Here is a 17,980-nt window from a genome sequence, read left to right as displayed (position 1 = left end):
AGATGGACCAATTTTCCTGCAAAGAACATCATTATATTAAACTATTTTACTATAAGAATGATAATGGATTTTTCATGGTGACAATTTTACGTTGCATATTTATTACATAAACTTTGACCTAATCGAGAAGGAATTTGCTCAAATATCTTTTATGTTAATATAATCTAAAAAAACACTTTTGCAAAAATGACATAAACGCTGCATCGCAAGAACTAAATAAGGCCGCAAGTATCTGGGCCAGTGTAACGATGCGGTTACGCCGCGGCTGCGTTCACGCGGTATTATCATAACGGGCAGTTGCGGAAAATGAGTTTCGCGAACTTTTAAACGCGTCGCGAGAGTTTTGTCCCGTTCGCCTTCGTATCGCGCAACCCAGGGCGAAACCGTTCGACCACTACAGCACGACTCAAGTGGAAAATGCTTCGATGTCTAACGGTGGCTTTCTATCTGTTGCAGGAGAACATCTCGACCCCGGAGCCCACCGATATATCCGAGGATGATCACTATCCAAGTGAGTAAAACCTTTCATTATCTCTCCCGTAACGTAAACCTTATAGCCGAGCCCCTTATAGTCGGTGTCGGAGGTAGTCCCCCTCCGGACCCTCCCCCACCCGAGGATTACGAGATCGCACAGTTCTTACGGAATGGAGGTGCAGAGGCGTATACCTGCCGCGTACGTGCGTGCGTGCGTGCGTGCGTGCGTGCGTGCGTGCGTGCGTGCGTGCGTGCGTGCGTGCGTGCGTGCGTGCGTGCGTGCGTGCGTGCGTGCGTGCGTGCGTGCGTGCGTGCGTGCGTGCGTGCGTGCGTGCGTGCGTGCGTGCGTGCGTGCGTGCGTGCGTGCGTGCGTGCGTGCGTGCGTGCGTGCGCTAGCTTCACGTTGATTCACGAACCAACACGAAGGCATTTCTCGCGGTGGAGGAATCGTCCCTCATTTTCGCGTATCTCCTCGTCGTCGCCGGGATCAGGTCGCAAACCCGTTTCGGGGAAATTTCTGACCCGAATTCTATGACAGCGTCGCACGTTTTTACATTATTGAACCGCGTCCTAAATGATTTAAACGTCACTCCGGTCTCGTTGCCGGCGCGCGGCCGGTTCTCCGCGTCTCACCCTTTCTCTTTCCCCTCTGCCATCCCTCCCGCCCTGCCGCGGGCTCGTTCGCCGGCTAATAAATCTCTGGCTCTCGTCATCGCGCGACCGAAGCGCCCGTCCGCCGTGTGTCATCGCTAATTCCGCCCGCTCGGACGAACAAACGGGACCGCGCCCGCGCGATACGCTAGAAAATCTGTGGATTGTCCCTTTGAATTCTCCGGTCCGATTACGTGCGGTTCCGCGCCGGCGGGAACTACGCGGACGGCGTTATTTCAGCCGTTCCCGCGGAATTTGTATGAATTAATAGTAAGCTCGTTCATACACTTCGCCCACCGCCGCCGCTGCAGCTACACATTATTATAATAAACTGAATTAGCCAGATTGACAGATCGAATTTCGCCCGCAACGTATTTCAATGATAATTCTAAGCACACATAAGATTTCGGAACGGGCGTTAATAAAAAGGAGGAATTTCTATTTCTTTTTTTATTTATATATAAATTTCAAACGTGCGTTTATAAAGCGGATAAGAGATGTAAATTGATAAATTGTTATTAAACATTGCGCATTATTGAATTATCGAAAAGTCTAAAACTGAATTATTTAGGATAGATTAAATTTAGGAAAGATTAAAGGTTTCCACGAAATGGCACACTTATTGAATCGGATATTCTTCGAACATTTTCCGGTAAATCCTTACAGGATCCCAGATAGTAATAAATCAAGACACGATAATCTAAGGGTTAATATCGGTTATTCGATTTCGATGTACATTCGCGGCAGCTCACGTGGCACGGATCGATATAACGAATTAGTATCGTCGAACGCGTTACTTGGCATCGTGCATTCGATTACGGTTTCATGACGTAGAGGAACGGTTCATCTTTGGAGAGAAACGGACGTGTACGTTACATATACTATATGCGGTCAGATAGAAAAAGAAAGGATCAATGATTTCGCGAAAGAAGCAAAAGAGATACACATATGTGATGCATACGTAGACATCGATCCGAATGTTCGAACGGCTTGCGTGTATCCAAATTCTTTTTACCGAAACCTTCTTTAAAGCTAAAGATTTAAGTGTTACTTAGTTAAAGTGTCGTTCGCGAAATAAATCGAAGGTCTCTTTCATCACGACGCGACGATAAGCTATGATAAAAAAAAGTTAAAAGTCAAAATTATTATGAAATGATAATATCAAGTTTGTCATGTAAACTTTTTTTTTTATATTCCGTAACGAAGGAAAAATTTCATGAAGAAACATCTTTCCGTGTTATTTATACATTTCGGATAGATATTTCGTAAATCTTTTTCAATCACGTTTTTCACGCGAATTGAATGCGATCATATATTTAGCGAGTTGCATTTGATAACTTTCATTAGATAACTATTTTTCCGATAAGCAACGAGTTGTAAACTGCAAAATAACTGAATTTGTTGATTAATCTTTCCAATGGCCACTTGTAAATTCAGAAACTTTGTTTGTACTTCGATAAATTTATTTCGCATTATACATGTGAAGAGATAAATTTGCCATATTTGTAATAAATCAGTCTTAGAGAAATCAGTTTTAGACTTATCAGAATCAAACTTCAAAGATAAACATCGATATTATCGGCAAACAGATCCGTGTCGTTACATTACTCAATATATTCGCGACGGCCTTCGATCTAACGGCAATTTCGGGAACTATCGTTATCGGAGTCTTATTTTTTTCTTTGCGAATTACGCGAATCGCGTTGTTTACTCGTCGACGCATTCAGTCGGCGCATCGAACGCTGGATCGGCGAATTCGAAAAGGTATACGTCATCGCTCGCTCTAGGAGTATCAGTTCGGTCGGTGCATCAAGACGACGAGTCATGACTGAGACTGGATCTCGCCAGGCATCTCGGTAGCTTCGCTGGATATCTCACAGAGCGACTCGTGTCGACAGGACGTCGTTAATCGCGCCGTCGAATTCTACCACGGCGCTGATCAATAATACAACCGATATCCCTCTCGGCCGCCTCGATCGCACTCGAGGATAAATCAAACGACGCGCACTTCGGTGAGTGGTTAATCGTGGACTCACTTGCTCGCGGGAGCTTAATCCTCCGTGGCTGCGGGGTTGGTTGGTTTTTGTCGGAGCCCGTGTAAATTACCCGATCGATTAATAATCATAACCGGCGCACGGCCTGCCGCCAGCTGCGACGGTCGAGCTATGTGGCCGGCCGATTTATCAGTTTCGGGTAATTAAACCTGTTGCATTATTAAGCGGCTCGATTAAATCGAGTCGACGACGACGTCGCTGTTGTTTTGTAAGTTTTAATTTATTCGAGCGATTCGCGATTCCGCCTGCCCGGAGTCGCTCAGCTCGCGCGAGCTCAGGTAGCTGATAAGCGATAGCAGCCTCCGGCGTTCCGAGGCTATCCACCGGAGGTAGATGACGAATGTCGCGACTCGTTTGCGATATAAGACTCGTGTCCGGACGTATGACTCCGCTCTCTGGCGTACGAGGACAAGGACTCCCGTTTGCGAGAAAGAGAGCCCCGCGGTTACGCGCGCCCTGCACCGTGTACGCGCGCGGCGCGCTACCATCCGTTTGCATAATGATTTCTTAACTTGTTTCAAGCCAATTGGCACTTTCAGTTTCGGCAGGCGCGCTCATGAAAGATCCTGACAAGCTGAAGCTGATGTTGCTCGCGTGGAATTATAATCTTCAAGCGCAGGCGGCGCAGGCAGCCAACGCCGCTCTATCGCCAAATAACTCGTCGACTACCACGGCTACCACTGTTGGCACACCAGTCACCAGCCAATCGGCCATTTCCACGGCAAACAACACCATTAACAACTCCACACTCACAGGTAACACCTTATTTCACCAGGCGACATGCGGCGTTTTCGAACGCGATGTCCCAAGTCATCGAATGATATTCGTGAATTGCGTGCGGAACGTTAGAAATGAATAGCAATGTTTCAGGCTCTTCTTATAAATTAATTTTATGACTTTTAACAAGTAGGACATGCAGCGAAAGAAAAAAAATTTCACTCTGAAATGCATAAAAGCGATGAACTGAAGATTACATTAGATGAATCCTTTTGATACAGCATTCTGTAATTCGGAATAAACTTTTCGAAACCATTTTTTTTTCTATTCTCGTAGTTTTTGCAACTTCTTACTACGAAACTGTAATTCTCGAGTTTAATGTCACTAACTGTTTTCAACGATGATAATTAATCGAGATCGGTGGCACTAAACAATCTCGACCAGAACCTGCGCGACGTCTGGTTTGCGAACGTCACGAGAGAAAAAAAATCCGCCTCGCGAAATCGACAGGCGAGACGTTTAACGGAATCCATTACGGGACGAAAGATGTCTAGACGTCTCTTTTCTTCTTTCTTCCTCGTTGCTAAAGGACTCGACGAAGTTACGTACGCCAACGTCCCATTGATGTCGCCCAGACTGACGAAATCCCACTTATGAAAAGAACCTTGCTCCGCCTGGCGTAAGCGCGACCGGGGGCTTTAATGTTCAAGTTTTCCGTCCTTCTCGCGCGTATGACTCGCGGCGCGGCGCGGCTCGGCGGCTCGGCTCGGCGGAGTGAATTGCAGGTTTCGCGGGGCCAAGGTGTACCGGCCATTTAGCTCGTAAAGTTTTGTCGTCGTGCGCGACGTGACTAATGGATCGCCGAGCTAGGACGTACCCCGTGGCGTAGAAAGAGAAATTCGACGCGCGTCCCACTCGCCTGCGTGTGTGTACGTGTGTGCGCGCGCGCGCGCGCGCGTCTACACGTCTCTCTCCTCGTTGTCCCATACCCACGCGTTCCGGTGAAATCCACATCGGGGTGAGAATCGCGGGGGTGAGACACGTCGTGAATCCTCGTGCTTTCCCCCGCCGGGCGATGAATCGGTGCGGGCGGAAAGCCGTACGCGAGAGATGCGGAATGCAATCGATATACCTTCGAGTATCAATGCCTCTCTCGTGGCATGCAGTCTTGTACAATACGTCATTCTCTTTCATTATACCTTACGTAACCGTCGTGGAAAAATGCATTCTTTTGCGTCATTACATTGTGATTTGTTCGAAGTAGCGTCCGTTAAAAATTTGATAATTTTAAATTGATCATTAGATTTCTTATATACTTTTGTTAAACTTTTTATAGTCTGCTTTTTCTTAAAACTTTAAAAAGAGAGAGAGAGAGAGAGGAAAATAGAAAAAACATGTGTCGATATCTTTATAATATTAAAATACTGGTTGCATTTCCGATTAGCTGGAAGAGAAGAGAAGGTCTGCGTCCAAGACGTACTTTGATACCTTGCGCTCAAGCGACCTGGTTGAATATAAAGTCGAATCATGTGAATGGGAGCGATGGGTGTAATGCGGTAATTGTGCCGGCCGATGGACATTGAAAGTTGAATATCGAAAATCGCAGAGTGGGCGTGCGGAAAGGCCATTAGTCGCACTATTACAATATTGCAAGTGGGTCTCTTAAAATGATTTTGAATTATAGCCCGTACGCTGCTTTGTTAATGCTTATTCGAGCTACTTACTTTTTCAACGCAAGAAATAATGTAAATTCTTTCCATTATGTAAAAATATCAAGTATATATACGAATATATATTATTAGCGCATCTAATTTATAATTAAAGATTGCATGAAATTTTTTATTAAAAACGATTATCTTTTTGTAAAATTCGATTTTTAATTAAAATTTAAAAAATCAAATCATAAATTCGCATTGTTTAAATAGGAAGATTCATTTTTTTTTTCATGAGATATCAAGATTAGTGTTTTGCAAATAGCTATAACAAAAAATTGCCCCATTATCTCGTCAAATCAACATCTTTTTCCGCTAGTTAAGTCGTGTCACACGTATGTGAATCATCAGCGAAAGAAATATGCGCGTTAATTGCCACGTACGTCCTAATGTCGCGATAATCGCGCTGCAATCTTCAAGGCGCCGAACGTTTCCGCGCGGTACTGCATACTCGCGGGACTCGCCTCTTGTTCAGTTAGGCCAAGTTGCGGAAGGATAATTCACCATGCCCCTCCGTCCCGGTACGCTTCTTCCACCTATCCTCCCTGACAGCTATTTGAAACTGGTTTTGAAACGGGCCTCTATATCTCGGACGTAGTCATTGCGTAATGAACCCGCCATCGGCCGAAGAGAAGAGTAGATATATAGATATATATACACATACATATGTGCACACACACACACACACACACGCGCGCGCGCGCGCGCGCGCGCGCGCATTCACTGCACAGTAGATAGATCTCTCTTCTCTCTTGTCGCACCATTCCTCTCTCCCTCCTTCCCACGTGATGACCAGCGCAGATTCCACATCTCGCGCGGAGGACTTCTCTCACCGGAGTCCATCCGCTTCGTAGGCATACGTTTCGCAAATCGATTTCTCGACAGAGCCGCTTCTTCTGCCGCGCCATCACGAGCGGCAAAAGCGACAGAAATTGTCGGCTTGCCGATCGCGAGTTCGCGAGCACGCGATTCAATTCGATCCCGACCTTCCGATTGCAATAGTCATCTTGTATTGAGGAATTTACGTTTTCAACCGAAGATTCATAATCGCTCGCTTATTTTGATCCTATTTCGATCTGATATCTACACTATCGTCCGTAATTTCTCAGATATCTTTAAAACTAAAATGAAATAAAATTGTAAGTTTTTCAAGCGGCATATCAATCTATGACACATTTTCGTTATTTTATAATACAAAAAAAGATCAAATTATTATAATTATATTTCTAAAATAAAAAAAATTATGCAAGAATCTGTTCTTTAAAGAACATTTAAGAAGTATGAATGGTAGTGCATATTAGAACTTACCACAAATATACATATTAAATTAATAAATTGTTTTTTTTATTTCAAGAATATTAAACATTTCTAGTATCGATGTAGACAATTTTTCTTTCAAAGTTGTCAAGATACTTATCCAAAAAGGTTCCCTATTGTTGTAAATTAATCGCTTGATAAAATTACTTTATCTACTTGTATATTTTGATAAAAAAAGGAACACAGTGATAACCGCGAGGACATCTTAGCTACTCATCTCCTAATGCACTCCGCGGTAGAGTAATATTTATAATTTACAACGGACGCAACTTTCCCCAACGGGTGCGTACGCCGAGATTATACTTGTGATATCACAAAATCACAATGTCTTAAGTACGACTGTTTCCGGATCTACTCCAAGTAATGAGACAATCATATAATATTAGTCTTGGGCACTTATCCTTAAAGATCGTCTTCTCGATAATAAACGCTCCGTTTCAATCATGCCCAACGTTAAATTGCGTTCAACGTACACGGGACATACGTCATTGTTACTACTGTATCTGTTCTCATATAAAAAAGTAAACGAACGAAGTAAAAAACGAAATTCAACCTCTAGAAAACGGAAACTTGAAACAGCCGTTTAAAAGATATCAGAAACGAGCACTACATTTTAGTGAAATAAGGAATTAATTTAAAATAAAGAATATTGCGAAGACAATATCATATGAATCATTTAAAATATAGTTAAATTGAAAACTATCGAATTTTCTTTCACGTCGACGCGAGTACGTGCATACATACGTGCCGTCACGTGCAACGTTCTACTATGGTCAGTGACATTTATGAGGAACAAGATAATACGTCTTCGTCCATCCTCGCGATTGCACGTTACCATCTTGAGCGGTAGACAGTTTCATACCTAGCCCGAAGTACCGTGGGCGTACGTGGCTTGTCTGCGAATTTTGCAGCGCGCTAGGCTCGCTCGAGCACATGCGCGCGCGCGCACACGCACACGCACACAGCGACTCGCCTAGAAAAAGAGGAAGTGCCCGGTGTGGTCGTAGGGGCCGGGGTATTAGTTTCCCTTTGCGGGAACGCGAGGTCGAGGAAACGAGCCAGGAGGAGGACGAACTGCCGGGTGGGGCGTCGGACAACGTCGCCGCCGACGTCGACTGATTTCAGGTTCAGGCCAAGAGGCAAGCTCGGGAACGGCGCTAGGCGGAGTAGAATTGGAATTGGTAACCGGCTTTCTAGCCTGTGCGGGCAGTCTAGCCCAGCGTCCAGCTTCGTTTATGTGCGTGCTGATCCCTACCTTCTACGACTACGACTACTCTCCGGCGATACCCGGCGTACGCTCGCCGCAGGCCGAGAACCCTCTCTCGCCGCAGCATGCAATGCCGTACCCTCCTAGAGAGAACATTGCACACACATAAACACATACACACATACACGCACATACGTATACATATACATGCGGACGTCACGTACGTGCACGTGATTTTTTTCTCCGTGCCGCACGTGTACCGCATGCGTGTGCGTGTGAGAATCGAAGTGCAGCAACCTCCAGAGCCGGTGAGACCGCGAGAGTAAAAGAAAGACGGGGAAGGAAAGAGGGAGAGGCGAGGAGAAAAGAGGAAAGAAACGCATGGCGTAGCCTCCGCAAGTACGAGGGTCCAGTTTCCTGGGTCGCCCGCTCGCGCGTTCAGTTACTGGTTCTACCGGAATCCTCCTAGAAAGATGCGTTGCGATCGTTGAACAACCCGAGGAATCAGGATCGCCTGTTCGAGCACCCGAGATAGCCGCGGCCAGATAGATACTTCGCGCGCGGAGGAAGTTGAAACGCCCGGCAGAAAGTTGCCCCTCGACGATGCAAATGTTGCCTCGCAACGACGCGCCCGCCTCGACGGCGGAGTGGCGTCTTGGAAACTACGCTCGGAAGAATTCGATTCCAGAATGCAGATTACTTCGTGCACACAGGGAAGGAAGTAGAACTAAGAACATGCGCGCTCGGTTGAGACTAGCATGATCATCAGAAAACAAACACGCTTCGTAATTCTAACTCCGAGATATTTTTACTTCGTATCATTTCTCCGTGTCTAATTTTTGACTTAGACATTCAATAAGCATTAGAAATAACACTAGTAATTATAAAAGTGATCTTCAGAAAATGCATCTTCTTTCTCTATCGATCGTTCAAGATGCAACTGATATTTCCGTTTAATATATATACATATTTTACATCAAAATACGAGTCTTGCGCATATATGAGGAAGGCATGAGCGTATCCAGGGGAAAGTTTGGAGGTTTCAACTCCCCTCGAAATTAAAAAAAAAAGTAATGTTAAAGTTATTAACATTTACAAAAATCTAATCTCTGTCTCATTAAGAATCAGAAATGTTTCTAAGCATTTTATCCTATATATAAAAAAATAATTTATTAACGCGACAAATTGTTGTTTATGTGTTAACAGAATTGATAAAAACCTCCTCCCGAAAAAATCTTGAATCTCTCACGGAGAAAGGTAATCTGAATAGCGTGTAAAATTAATGCGATCTTATACGGATGGTTTTATACGGATGTTCCTGCCGCTGATGATACGATTGTACGAAATGGCAGCCACAAACCTGTCGCTTTTTTTTTTAATCGGGACCAAGGAGAGTTCCAGGTGGAAGAAGTCCGCGAGGCTCGTAGCCTCTTTACGATTTCCCCGCGGCACTCCCTACCGACAATCCATACACTTCTTCTTCGTACGTGGAGCCTCTCGTCGGCCACGACTCATACCTGTCCCCTCCTCGTGAAAGCACCTTTACCGTACGTTTTCTCCTGAGATCGTGACGGTAGAAGACCGCACCGCCTTTTAACACCTCGCACATGCTATCGGAGCTTATTACGGGTTTTGAAAACAGGTCACCGTTATTATAGTAGAGAAGAAACGCGGTCTATACAACGGCCGAATGACAGTCCAATCTTACCGTCGCCGACACAATTGACATGCTAAGTTTCATTTTGTCTTTTAGAAAGAGAATCCGACACAAGCTTGCCTGCCTAGAAGATTTACAAAGAGAAACGTGAAATTAGGATCGATCTTATTTCCTAAGACTCTCGTAAGACTTTCATTTTAACACGACAAAATTAATTTTGAAGAAATTGCAATCCAAGTGGAATAACGGAATATCGAGTAGAAAAAGTGCGAAATCAAGTTTACGAACTCTTTAATCGTATCTCGGAATATATATGTATGAATTGCACTGATACAACTTTATTTATTTATAACTGATACTTATATATAAGTGAGGCTACGATCCAAAAAGTGAAGTATAATCGCCAAACGAGTTGCTTAACAAAGATAGATAATTAATTTATATTATCTGAGTTTGGCTATTTGTCAAGACACTTTAGATTTGTCTTAAATTTATCTTCCACTCATTTTATTATGTTACCATTATTTATCAGATGCTTAGTCTGTCGTAATATCTGTTGCAATCGCCCAAAAAAAATCGCCCAAAAAAAGATTCGACGATTTTTAGTGTTTATGATCATTATCGATCATATCGATCAAGTTCACGCATCGAAATTCAACGGTTGATTATTGGCAACAATACTATGTACGCGAATATAAAGAATTGTTTATGACATGTTATTCTCCATTGGTCGATCATCCCTAATCAGTAATCACGCAAATCGAACATACATCGCGTTTATCGTTATTTTATTCGCGGAATAAATACCACCCACGTGCCCCTCTCTCCCTCTCTCTCTCTCTCTTTCTTGCTAGTTATGTTCCTAGTCAATCATACACTCGCTTGGCCACGGCGTGGGAAGAGAAAAAAGTATTCCCTTCTTTTGTTCCAACTGCAACGTTCTCTATTCATAAATCGAAACAGCGCGAAGCGGCGATCTAATCATCGCGGCACGGCATTCAACGAGAACGTTATTATTTTCCTGGCGCTGCCGATGGAAGGTTCCCCTTTTACCAGATAATTACCGATCGCGAATGCAAAGTGTTTCTATCACCAAATTTGCGTTATTAATTAGTAGTAATTATTAAAAATACCATTGTTCATATTACGATCATTATTGATGCTAATAATACTAATAATGTCCATTTCAATAAATGATATTTAAATAATAATAATTAATTATTATCATTACCGTTATTAAAACGTTAATTATGCTTATATCAATACGTGTCTCATTGACGAGAGGAATTACAAAAATCTAGGATTCAGGTTTCAGAGTGTGTGCTAAATCATTCGTAAAACTTGACTTCTGCAGATTCGCGAAACGGCACCTCGGAACTGGTGGACATGCCAGCAGGAACCGTTCCAAATCTGAGCGGTGTGGCGAGTGTCGGCGGCGAAGACATGGCTTCCCTATGGGCGTCCTACGCCATGGGTTTCAAGAAAACGCCACCGCCGGCATCGTCGGGAACGCCCTCGCGATCGGATCGCGATCGAGAGTCCAGTCCGCCCGGCGGCGAGGGGACGGGAAGCGCCCACGACGAGACCAGTAGTAGTGGCAACAAGGAAGATGAGGACGATGATGATATAGACGCGGACGAGGGACTGGATCCGAGACACCACGATCCGGAACGTCTTAAAGCGTTCAACGTAAGCGCACGCGATTAAATTCTATATACAACTCGTTGAATGAAATTAAAAAATTGCCTGTTTAAACTTCGGAAGCACGCCTCGAAATATCTCAAGTAAACAATTTAAAAAATAATTAGCGACAATTATTGTGCGAACTCGGTGAACCGAAATGCGAAGCGGCGAACGAACTGCGGAGTCGTGCGGTTGCATTATCTCATCAGACATTTTATGCAATTTTCGTTGCAAGAAAAACGCCATTCATGCCTCAAATGAAGAAAGGTTGTGCAAGGGGAGAAGAGAACGGCAATGGAGTACGGACGGAAAAGTTAAGGCCGTCAGCGTATTGGCGGCGCGTTGGACCTTCCCGAAAAACCTTAATTATCGTAAAGTTTTATGAGCGGTGCAGCCGGAGAGACGGCTTGCAGGGGAATCAGCGCATGCCGTTTCTCTCCGAGTTTTTCTCCCTCATTTTTCGTTTTTCATATAACCTCTTTTTTTTTCCACTCGTTTCCCCGCGCGCGAGAAAGTCAAACGTCATAGTTTCGCGGCGGCTGTCGCTGTTGCGCTGGCTCCTTAATTAATTACAATTAGTTTAATAGAGCCCCGGTGTTACGCCCCTACCGCCACTAAATTCTTAATTCCTTGAGCGGTTAGCGAGACTCGCGTACCAACTCCCGCTTAATTCACTCCACTAATGCGGCCGTTGCGTTGTGTCCCACGACAGATGTTTGTGAGGCTGTTCGTCGACGAGAACCTGGATCGCATCGTGCCGATCTCGAAGCAGCCGAAGGAGAAGATACAGGCCATCATTGACAGTTGCACGAGACAGTTTCCCGAGTTCGCCGAGAGAGCCAGAAAGAGGATCCGAACGTACCTGAAGAGCTGTCGGAGAAACAAACGCGGCAGGGAGGGCCCTTGGGACGCCGTAAGTTTTCTATCGTGTTTGTTTCCTAAGGTAGCGAGCCGATTAGCCTCTAAATTTTTTTTTTCTAACTTTCACACGACATTAAACTTGAAATTACAATTACGCGATATTCGAAATCGCGTTTGAATTTCTCAAGATTTGCTCCTTCGTTGATTAAAGCAAATCTCAAAATATCCGTCGCAATGTTTTGCTCGTGGAAGCTCAAACATTCTCGCGGCGTGAGTCAAAGTTCGGTATGCGACGATCGCGGGTGTGACGTACGTATTTCTTTTTAGGCCAGGCCCACGCCAGCACACTTGACCTCCGTGCAGGCGGAGCAGATTCTGGCAACAGCCTGCGAAAACGAGAGCGACAACGCGAAACGCATGAGAGTCGGTCTGGAGCCGGTGTCGCAGCCAATGCCAACTCTTCCGGCCGCAACGGTGAGTAATAATCACACGAGAAGGAGAAGAAGGACACACTTAGCACAAGAGTCAATGTTTCTTCGGCCAATATTGGTAAATACACATTTCGACATCCTTAGCTTGGCTAATAATTACATGTTGCAATTCACTCGTGCCTTTGGCACGCAAACGACGAAATATGGACGCCAAAATGTATCGTCGATTTGAAACTCCTTATTGCCCCCACCCCCCCCCCCCTCCCCTCCCCCGGAAATTGCACGTGTCTTCACTGGACGAGGTTTTTTTTAAACATTGCATGCGTGATCGAGCGTTAGAGGCTACACGTGCACAGCCTTCGACGGCCTCTCGCCGATGACGGACTCATTAATCAAGTGATTTTTTGATGACAGCTCGCGGATGTTTGCGCGATGCGCTTAGTGAATCACAAACTAAAATATATGACGCGATAACTTACGGCAATACACACAAATCCGTGTGAGTGAAACTATAAGAAACAGATCGACTATTTATTTTCCTCCTAGATATCCAAGTCAGAATGTAATCGTATTCGAACTCGATAAATATTCCACAAAATGGCAAATATCTAACCAAATATCGAATAAATTGTAAATAATAAGATTAAATAATAAGATAAATCACGCATTATCTGTCTATCATTTGTCTCTCGCGTCAGTTTTTTATGCATAATGCCGCGTATTATGCAATAGATGAGCGTACAAATAACATACATATCTTGGTAACTTGTTAAAATTTTAATCGATCTCCCCTTTCTGACAAGGACTATATCTAATTATCCTTTAATGCCAAACATCTTTAAACATATCACTCTATACATTTGAGCGTTTTATTTTTCTTTTCTCTTTTATTAAATACCCGAATTTTATTTTTTATTATTTATCTAATATTACTTTACACTACTGTGAAGATCGCTGCCAATTTTGAAGCGCAAAAAGAAATAAATAATCTGGAAATAACTAAACAAAGGGCAACACTGGGATAGGGCAATAAGTGTCACGGGAAAAACAAAAAGGCGCGAGATAAAATTGTAAAGGTAAAAAGGAGCGTGGAAAGGACGGGATTTTCGATTGTGAACGTCACGGCTCGCGTGCATTATCGTGCGTGAAAATTCGACGAGCTCCTGCGCGGCAACGGCAGCGTCGAGATATACGTGGACGGAGAGCTAGGATTGTGATATAGGTACCGCGAGAGAGGCCAGTGATAACCCGTGGGTCGCGCACCTCTCCCACTCTGATGCAATCCGCGTACACAGATCTCGCGCTCCACGGAGGGCCGACGGCATAAGCAGCCTTCGACCTCGTGAAAACGACCGCGCGCGTGCGGAACGGAAGACACTGAAAATATTCTCGAGAATAGTGACAGCGTAAAAGAGTGACGCGCGGAATGGAGAGAGAGAGAGAGAGAGAGAGAGAGAGAGAGAGAGAAAAGGCCGTAGATTCTTACGCGTCATGAAACGCGGCGCGCGCTTTCACGCACCGAGGAGAACGTGAAGACGTCGCGCGATTTGATCTCTTCGTAAATTTCACGGTACATTACGTCAGCGGACGGTTATCCGTCGAACGAGCGTCGCCGAAAAATCGCCGCGCGATTCGACGAGGATCGATTTAATCTTTAAGATTCAATTCAAAGAGCAATCGGCGTTAACTCCGTGGATGTGACGGTCATGCGCTGTCGTCACTCGTTTATTCTCGGGATAAGAGCAATTAGTTCGATGATATCGAAACAATCTCGACAACATTCCTCGTGATTAACTCGACACTTTCGTCACCTACAGCCGTGCATACCGAGTTCGTTGACTCTATAATAAAGATAGCGCGAAAAAGCGAGTAAACGGTAAACCGTTTCCCTCGATATTTCGCGAGACACGTAGGTGCAGAGACGGTAGTCCGAGGCATTCACAATTCCGCGCCACTTGGCACACCTAATCCTCCTTCTCTCCGTCACTCTCTTCTTCTCCTCTCATCGATTCTCCCCGCTGGTTCCTTCGCGAGTTTCGCAGTTGGCGAACACGCCGCTGCTCTCCCTCTCCCTATCTCACCATGTCTCGCACGCAAACGAGAAGCTGAAATGCTCGCGGTCCCCCGTCGCCGGTTCCCCGACTTATCTACTTTGAAAATCCCTGTCCGAGAAGGAGACGGAGAAACAGAGAGAGACCCGATAACCTCTCCGGCGACCTAAACCTAACCCATTAAGAAGAAGACCTCCTTCTCTCTCTCTCTCTCTCTCTCTCTCTCTCTCTCTCTCTCTCTCTCTCTCTCTCTCTCTCTCTCTCTCTCTCTCTTTCTCTCTCTCTCTCTCTCTCATATATATATATATATATATATATATATATATATACGTATGCTGGGGTTCGTGCGCATCAGACGAAGCGGCTATCTGCTCCTCGTGGCCACCTATATAATTGACGTCAACGCACACTGCTGGCCTTTCATAAAAACACCTCCCTACATCCGTTCTACGCCGCTCGAAGATTTCATTCCTCCGTGCTCTCGTCGTGCCGGAGTTCTTTTCCCGCGCTCCTCATGATCTCTCTCGGCTCTTCTCATTCTTCCTCCTCTTTTTCCTCCTCCTCCTCCTCCTCCTCCTTCTACTACCGCTCTTCACCAACCCTCTCTCTGCGTCTCGATCCTCTCTTTCGCCGGACAAGTCATTCGTTTCTGTGGTGGAAACGTACATCACCACCTCTCGACGCTCTCACCGTGGTCCTCTTCTTCTGTTTCTATCCCTCTTTCTTTTCTCATGCTCGCCCTCCACTCCCTTCACTTCTTTCTCTCTTTCCACGAATTAATTTCCTCCCGTGAGCTTACTCACGCCTCGTCGTCTCGTCCCAGCGCATCCGGACATTCTCTCTTCTTGCTCCTGACGTTTCTCCCTCGTGTCAACTCGCGTTTTCCTCACCCTGTTTGTTCCTTCGCTTCCAGTTCCTCCCTTCCTTTCCTTCGCCGATCAGAGAAACGACGTCCACGCTTCTCTGAATCTCGCTCGAGTAAACGCGGACGTTATTGTTATCGTATCGATACGTCGCTGGTAGGCAGGGTGGGGGGCGCGGACGCAGAAGTGGAAGAGGATCGGGAGAAGAAGCAGAAGAGGAAATCGAAGTGAAGAAACTCCCGGCGCGCTTTGTTCCGCTCGGTTGCTCATAGCGGCGAATGCGATCGTGCTCGATGATCGGGATCGCGTTGATAACGAGATCGCGGATAGACGATATAATAAGAGGCTCGATTAACTCGGGTCGAGGGAGATCCTCGCGGCTGATGATCGATAATTCGTAAGGTGATCGATAAGTGTCGGTGCTGCTTGCTGATTAGTCACGTGCTTGCGAGACATTGGTTCGTTATTCTCGATCGTGTCAGCCATGAGGAAAAAGAATCTACCGGTCGTTCACAAGCTGGTGCGCGATCACGATCAAATTCAACAGGTACAATTATAACGGATCCGCCATCGCTTTTCAATATCTCCACATAATTGTGATAACGTCAAAAGTAACAACTATCGACAGTTTTATAAATGATATCTGTATCCGTGAAATGTTATTTTTCAAATATATTATTGTTAAGAACGCATAGCTTTATATAGGAGAGGATATTAATATAAAAATAAGCCTATAGAAATTCATCGGATTTAAAAAGATACATGAAGTCATTAAATCTCACTCACATAAGCTAGCGTACGAGCTAATAGCGTAACTAAATTATTTTTCAATCGGTATTAGCGAGGATTGAATTAAAAAACGCTTAAAAAGTAGCGTAAATAATTATTACTTCTCTTAAGATGAGAAGCTCTTCGCAAATTATTACAAACGTTCGGTTAATAAACGATCATGTTATTGTCAAATATGCATGAAAAATGGGAAAGGAATCAGGTTTTCGAAATTAAGTACTTGTTATGTATAAAAAAATATTCTTCGGCATGTATATTTTAATTATACGCGCATGTAAATTACAAATTACAAAATATGCAAAATATGTGATTGATACAATAGTTCACTTTATTACGTTAATTACAGCAAACGGATGTTCGATCAAGCTTGGAACATTTCTCGAGCACACCGGTGAAATCGCTTCCGTGTAAAAGGGAGGACACACCCCCGGCATCGTTAACATCCCTAGCACCGCTGACTAGTTTAGCGAACTTACCGAGCAGCACCATCTCCTCCACCCCGCTGTCGATCGCATCCGCGTCAAAGCTGCTCACAACAGACAACAAGAGTCTCATGAGGTCAGTATGATGAACTAGTTACGCCAAAGATGACAGCGATGAAATCCGTGTTTTCTTGAATCGACGACATAATAAAGCCACATTCTTATCCGCTTCTCAATTAATCGCCCGCTGATATCAGGCCTAAACTAATTCGATGTAAGGCGCAAATAAACTTTTCCCTCAATCCGTACTCGCAACCGCGTCGACTCGAGTTGTTATTAACTGTTCGTTTGGCAAAAAAAAAAAAAAAAAAAAAAAAAATCTACCATTATATCGCCTGGCGTGATTACGGTTTAACTTACTTTCTGCCTGAATTACCGTAACTGATTATTGCTATCGGCGCCAAGATCCCCGTCGTCGAATCGACCGAGTTCTAGATAAGACCTCGCCTGCGGTCACAGGTCATGGCACAAAAATTCATCGGACGGCCTCTCGTCAAACGCGGGTTACGCGTCCTTAACAGAATGTGAAGCGCTAATCGACGCGACCTTTATCGTTAATGCGCATCTCATTCTCATTTATTTCGTTTTCGTTTTTCAGCCAATCAACGATAGTCAGTTCGACGGTGAATGGTGTTGCCAGCGGCGGTGCACCGACAATGTACAGGCCCAACTTCAGCCAAGCGTTCCAGCGCGCTGGCCCGACGGTACCACCAACCCTCTCGGCCGGACTATATCCGACCCAGAGTTTCACATCGAGTCTACTAACCAATGGTATACAAAGTGATGCTTTGTTAGATATATTGGTTTTAAATAGGGATTTAAACAATTGGAACTTTGATAATTTATTTCTTCCGCTTGAGCAAGGTATATAAAACGCTTTGATAACATAAAGACATTTTTGTTTTATTATTTTTATTTTACTATTTTATTATTTTTATTTTATTATGATCTAAGTTTCAAATATTTTATTAGTGTTTAACGTTTAACGATCTAATGTATGTGGATGAATGCATGAATGCGCTTCTCTTGCT

At 44.5% G+C, this 17,980-nt stretch overlaps 1 protein-coding gene across 11 annotated transcripts in view; it reads left to right on the top strand.

Annotated features, from left to right (window-relative positions):
* LOC105423759 (nucleolar protein 4-like) overlaps positions 1 to 17,980 on the top strand; it is a 66,287-nt gene that overhangs the window by 44,064 nt on the left and 4,243 nt on the right. For 6 of the 11 annotated variants that reach the window (XM_089083245.1, XM_089083249.1, XM_089083248.1 and 3 more), the window contains 7 exons: positions 457 to 511; positions 3,719 to 3,934; positions 11,144 to 11,478; positions 12,185 to 12,385; positions 12,661 to 12,807; positions 16,814 to 17,025; positions 17,548 to 17,813. In XM_089083245.1, coding sequence (XP_088939371.1) covers positions 457 to 511; positions 3,719 to 3,934; positions 11,144 to 11,478; positions 12,185 to 12,385; positions 12,661 to 12,807; positions 16,814 to 17,025; positions 17,548 to 17,813 — 1,432 coding nt within the window. Of the gene's footprint in view, positions 1 to 456; positions 512 to 3,701; positions 3,935 to 11,143; positions 11,479 to 12,184; positions 12,386 to 12,660; positions 12,808 to 16,813; positions 17,026 to 17,547; positions 17,814 to 17,980 lie in introns of all 11 variants that reach the window. The other 5 variants (XM_089083251.1, XM_089083252.1, XM_089083253.1 and 2 more) reach the window with 3 other exon arrangements.

Source organism: Pogonomyrmex barbatus, unplaced genomic scaffold, assembly GCF_055798465.1.
Source record: "Pogonomyrmex barbatus isolate J1 unplaced genomic scaffold, ASM5579846v1 scaffold7, whole genome shotgun sequence".
Taxonomy (NCBI): Eukaryota; Metazoa; Arthropoda; class Insecta; order Hymenoptera; family Formicidae; genus Pogonomyrmex; species Pogonomyrmex barbatus.
Note: the sequence above shows the minus strand (reverse complement) of the source record. Positions and strands in the feature narration are given on the sequence as shown.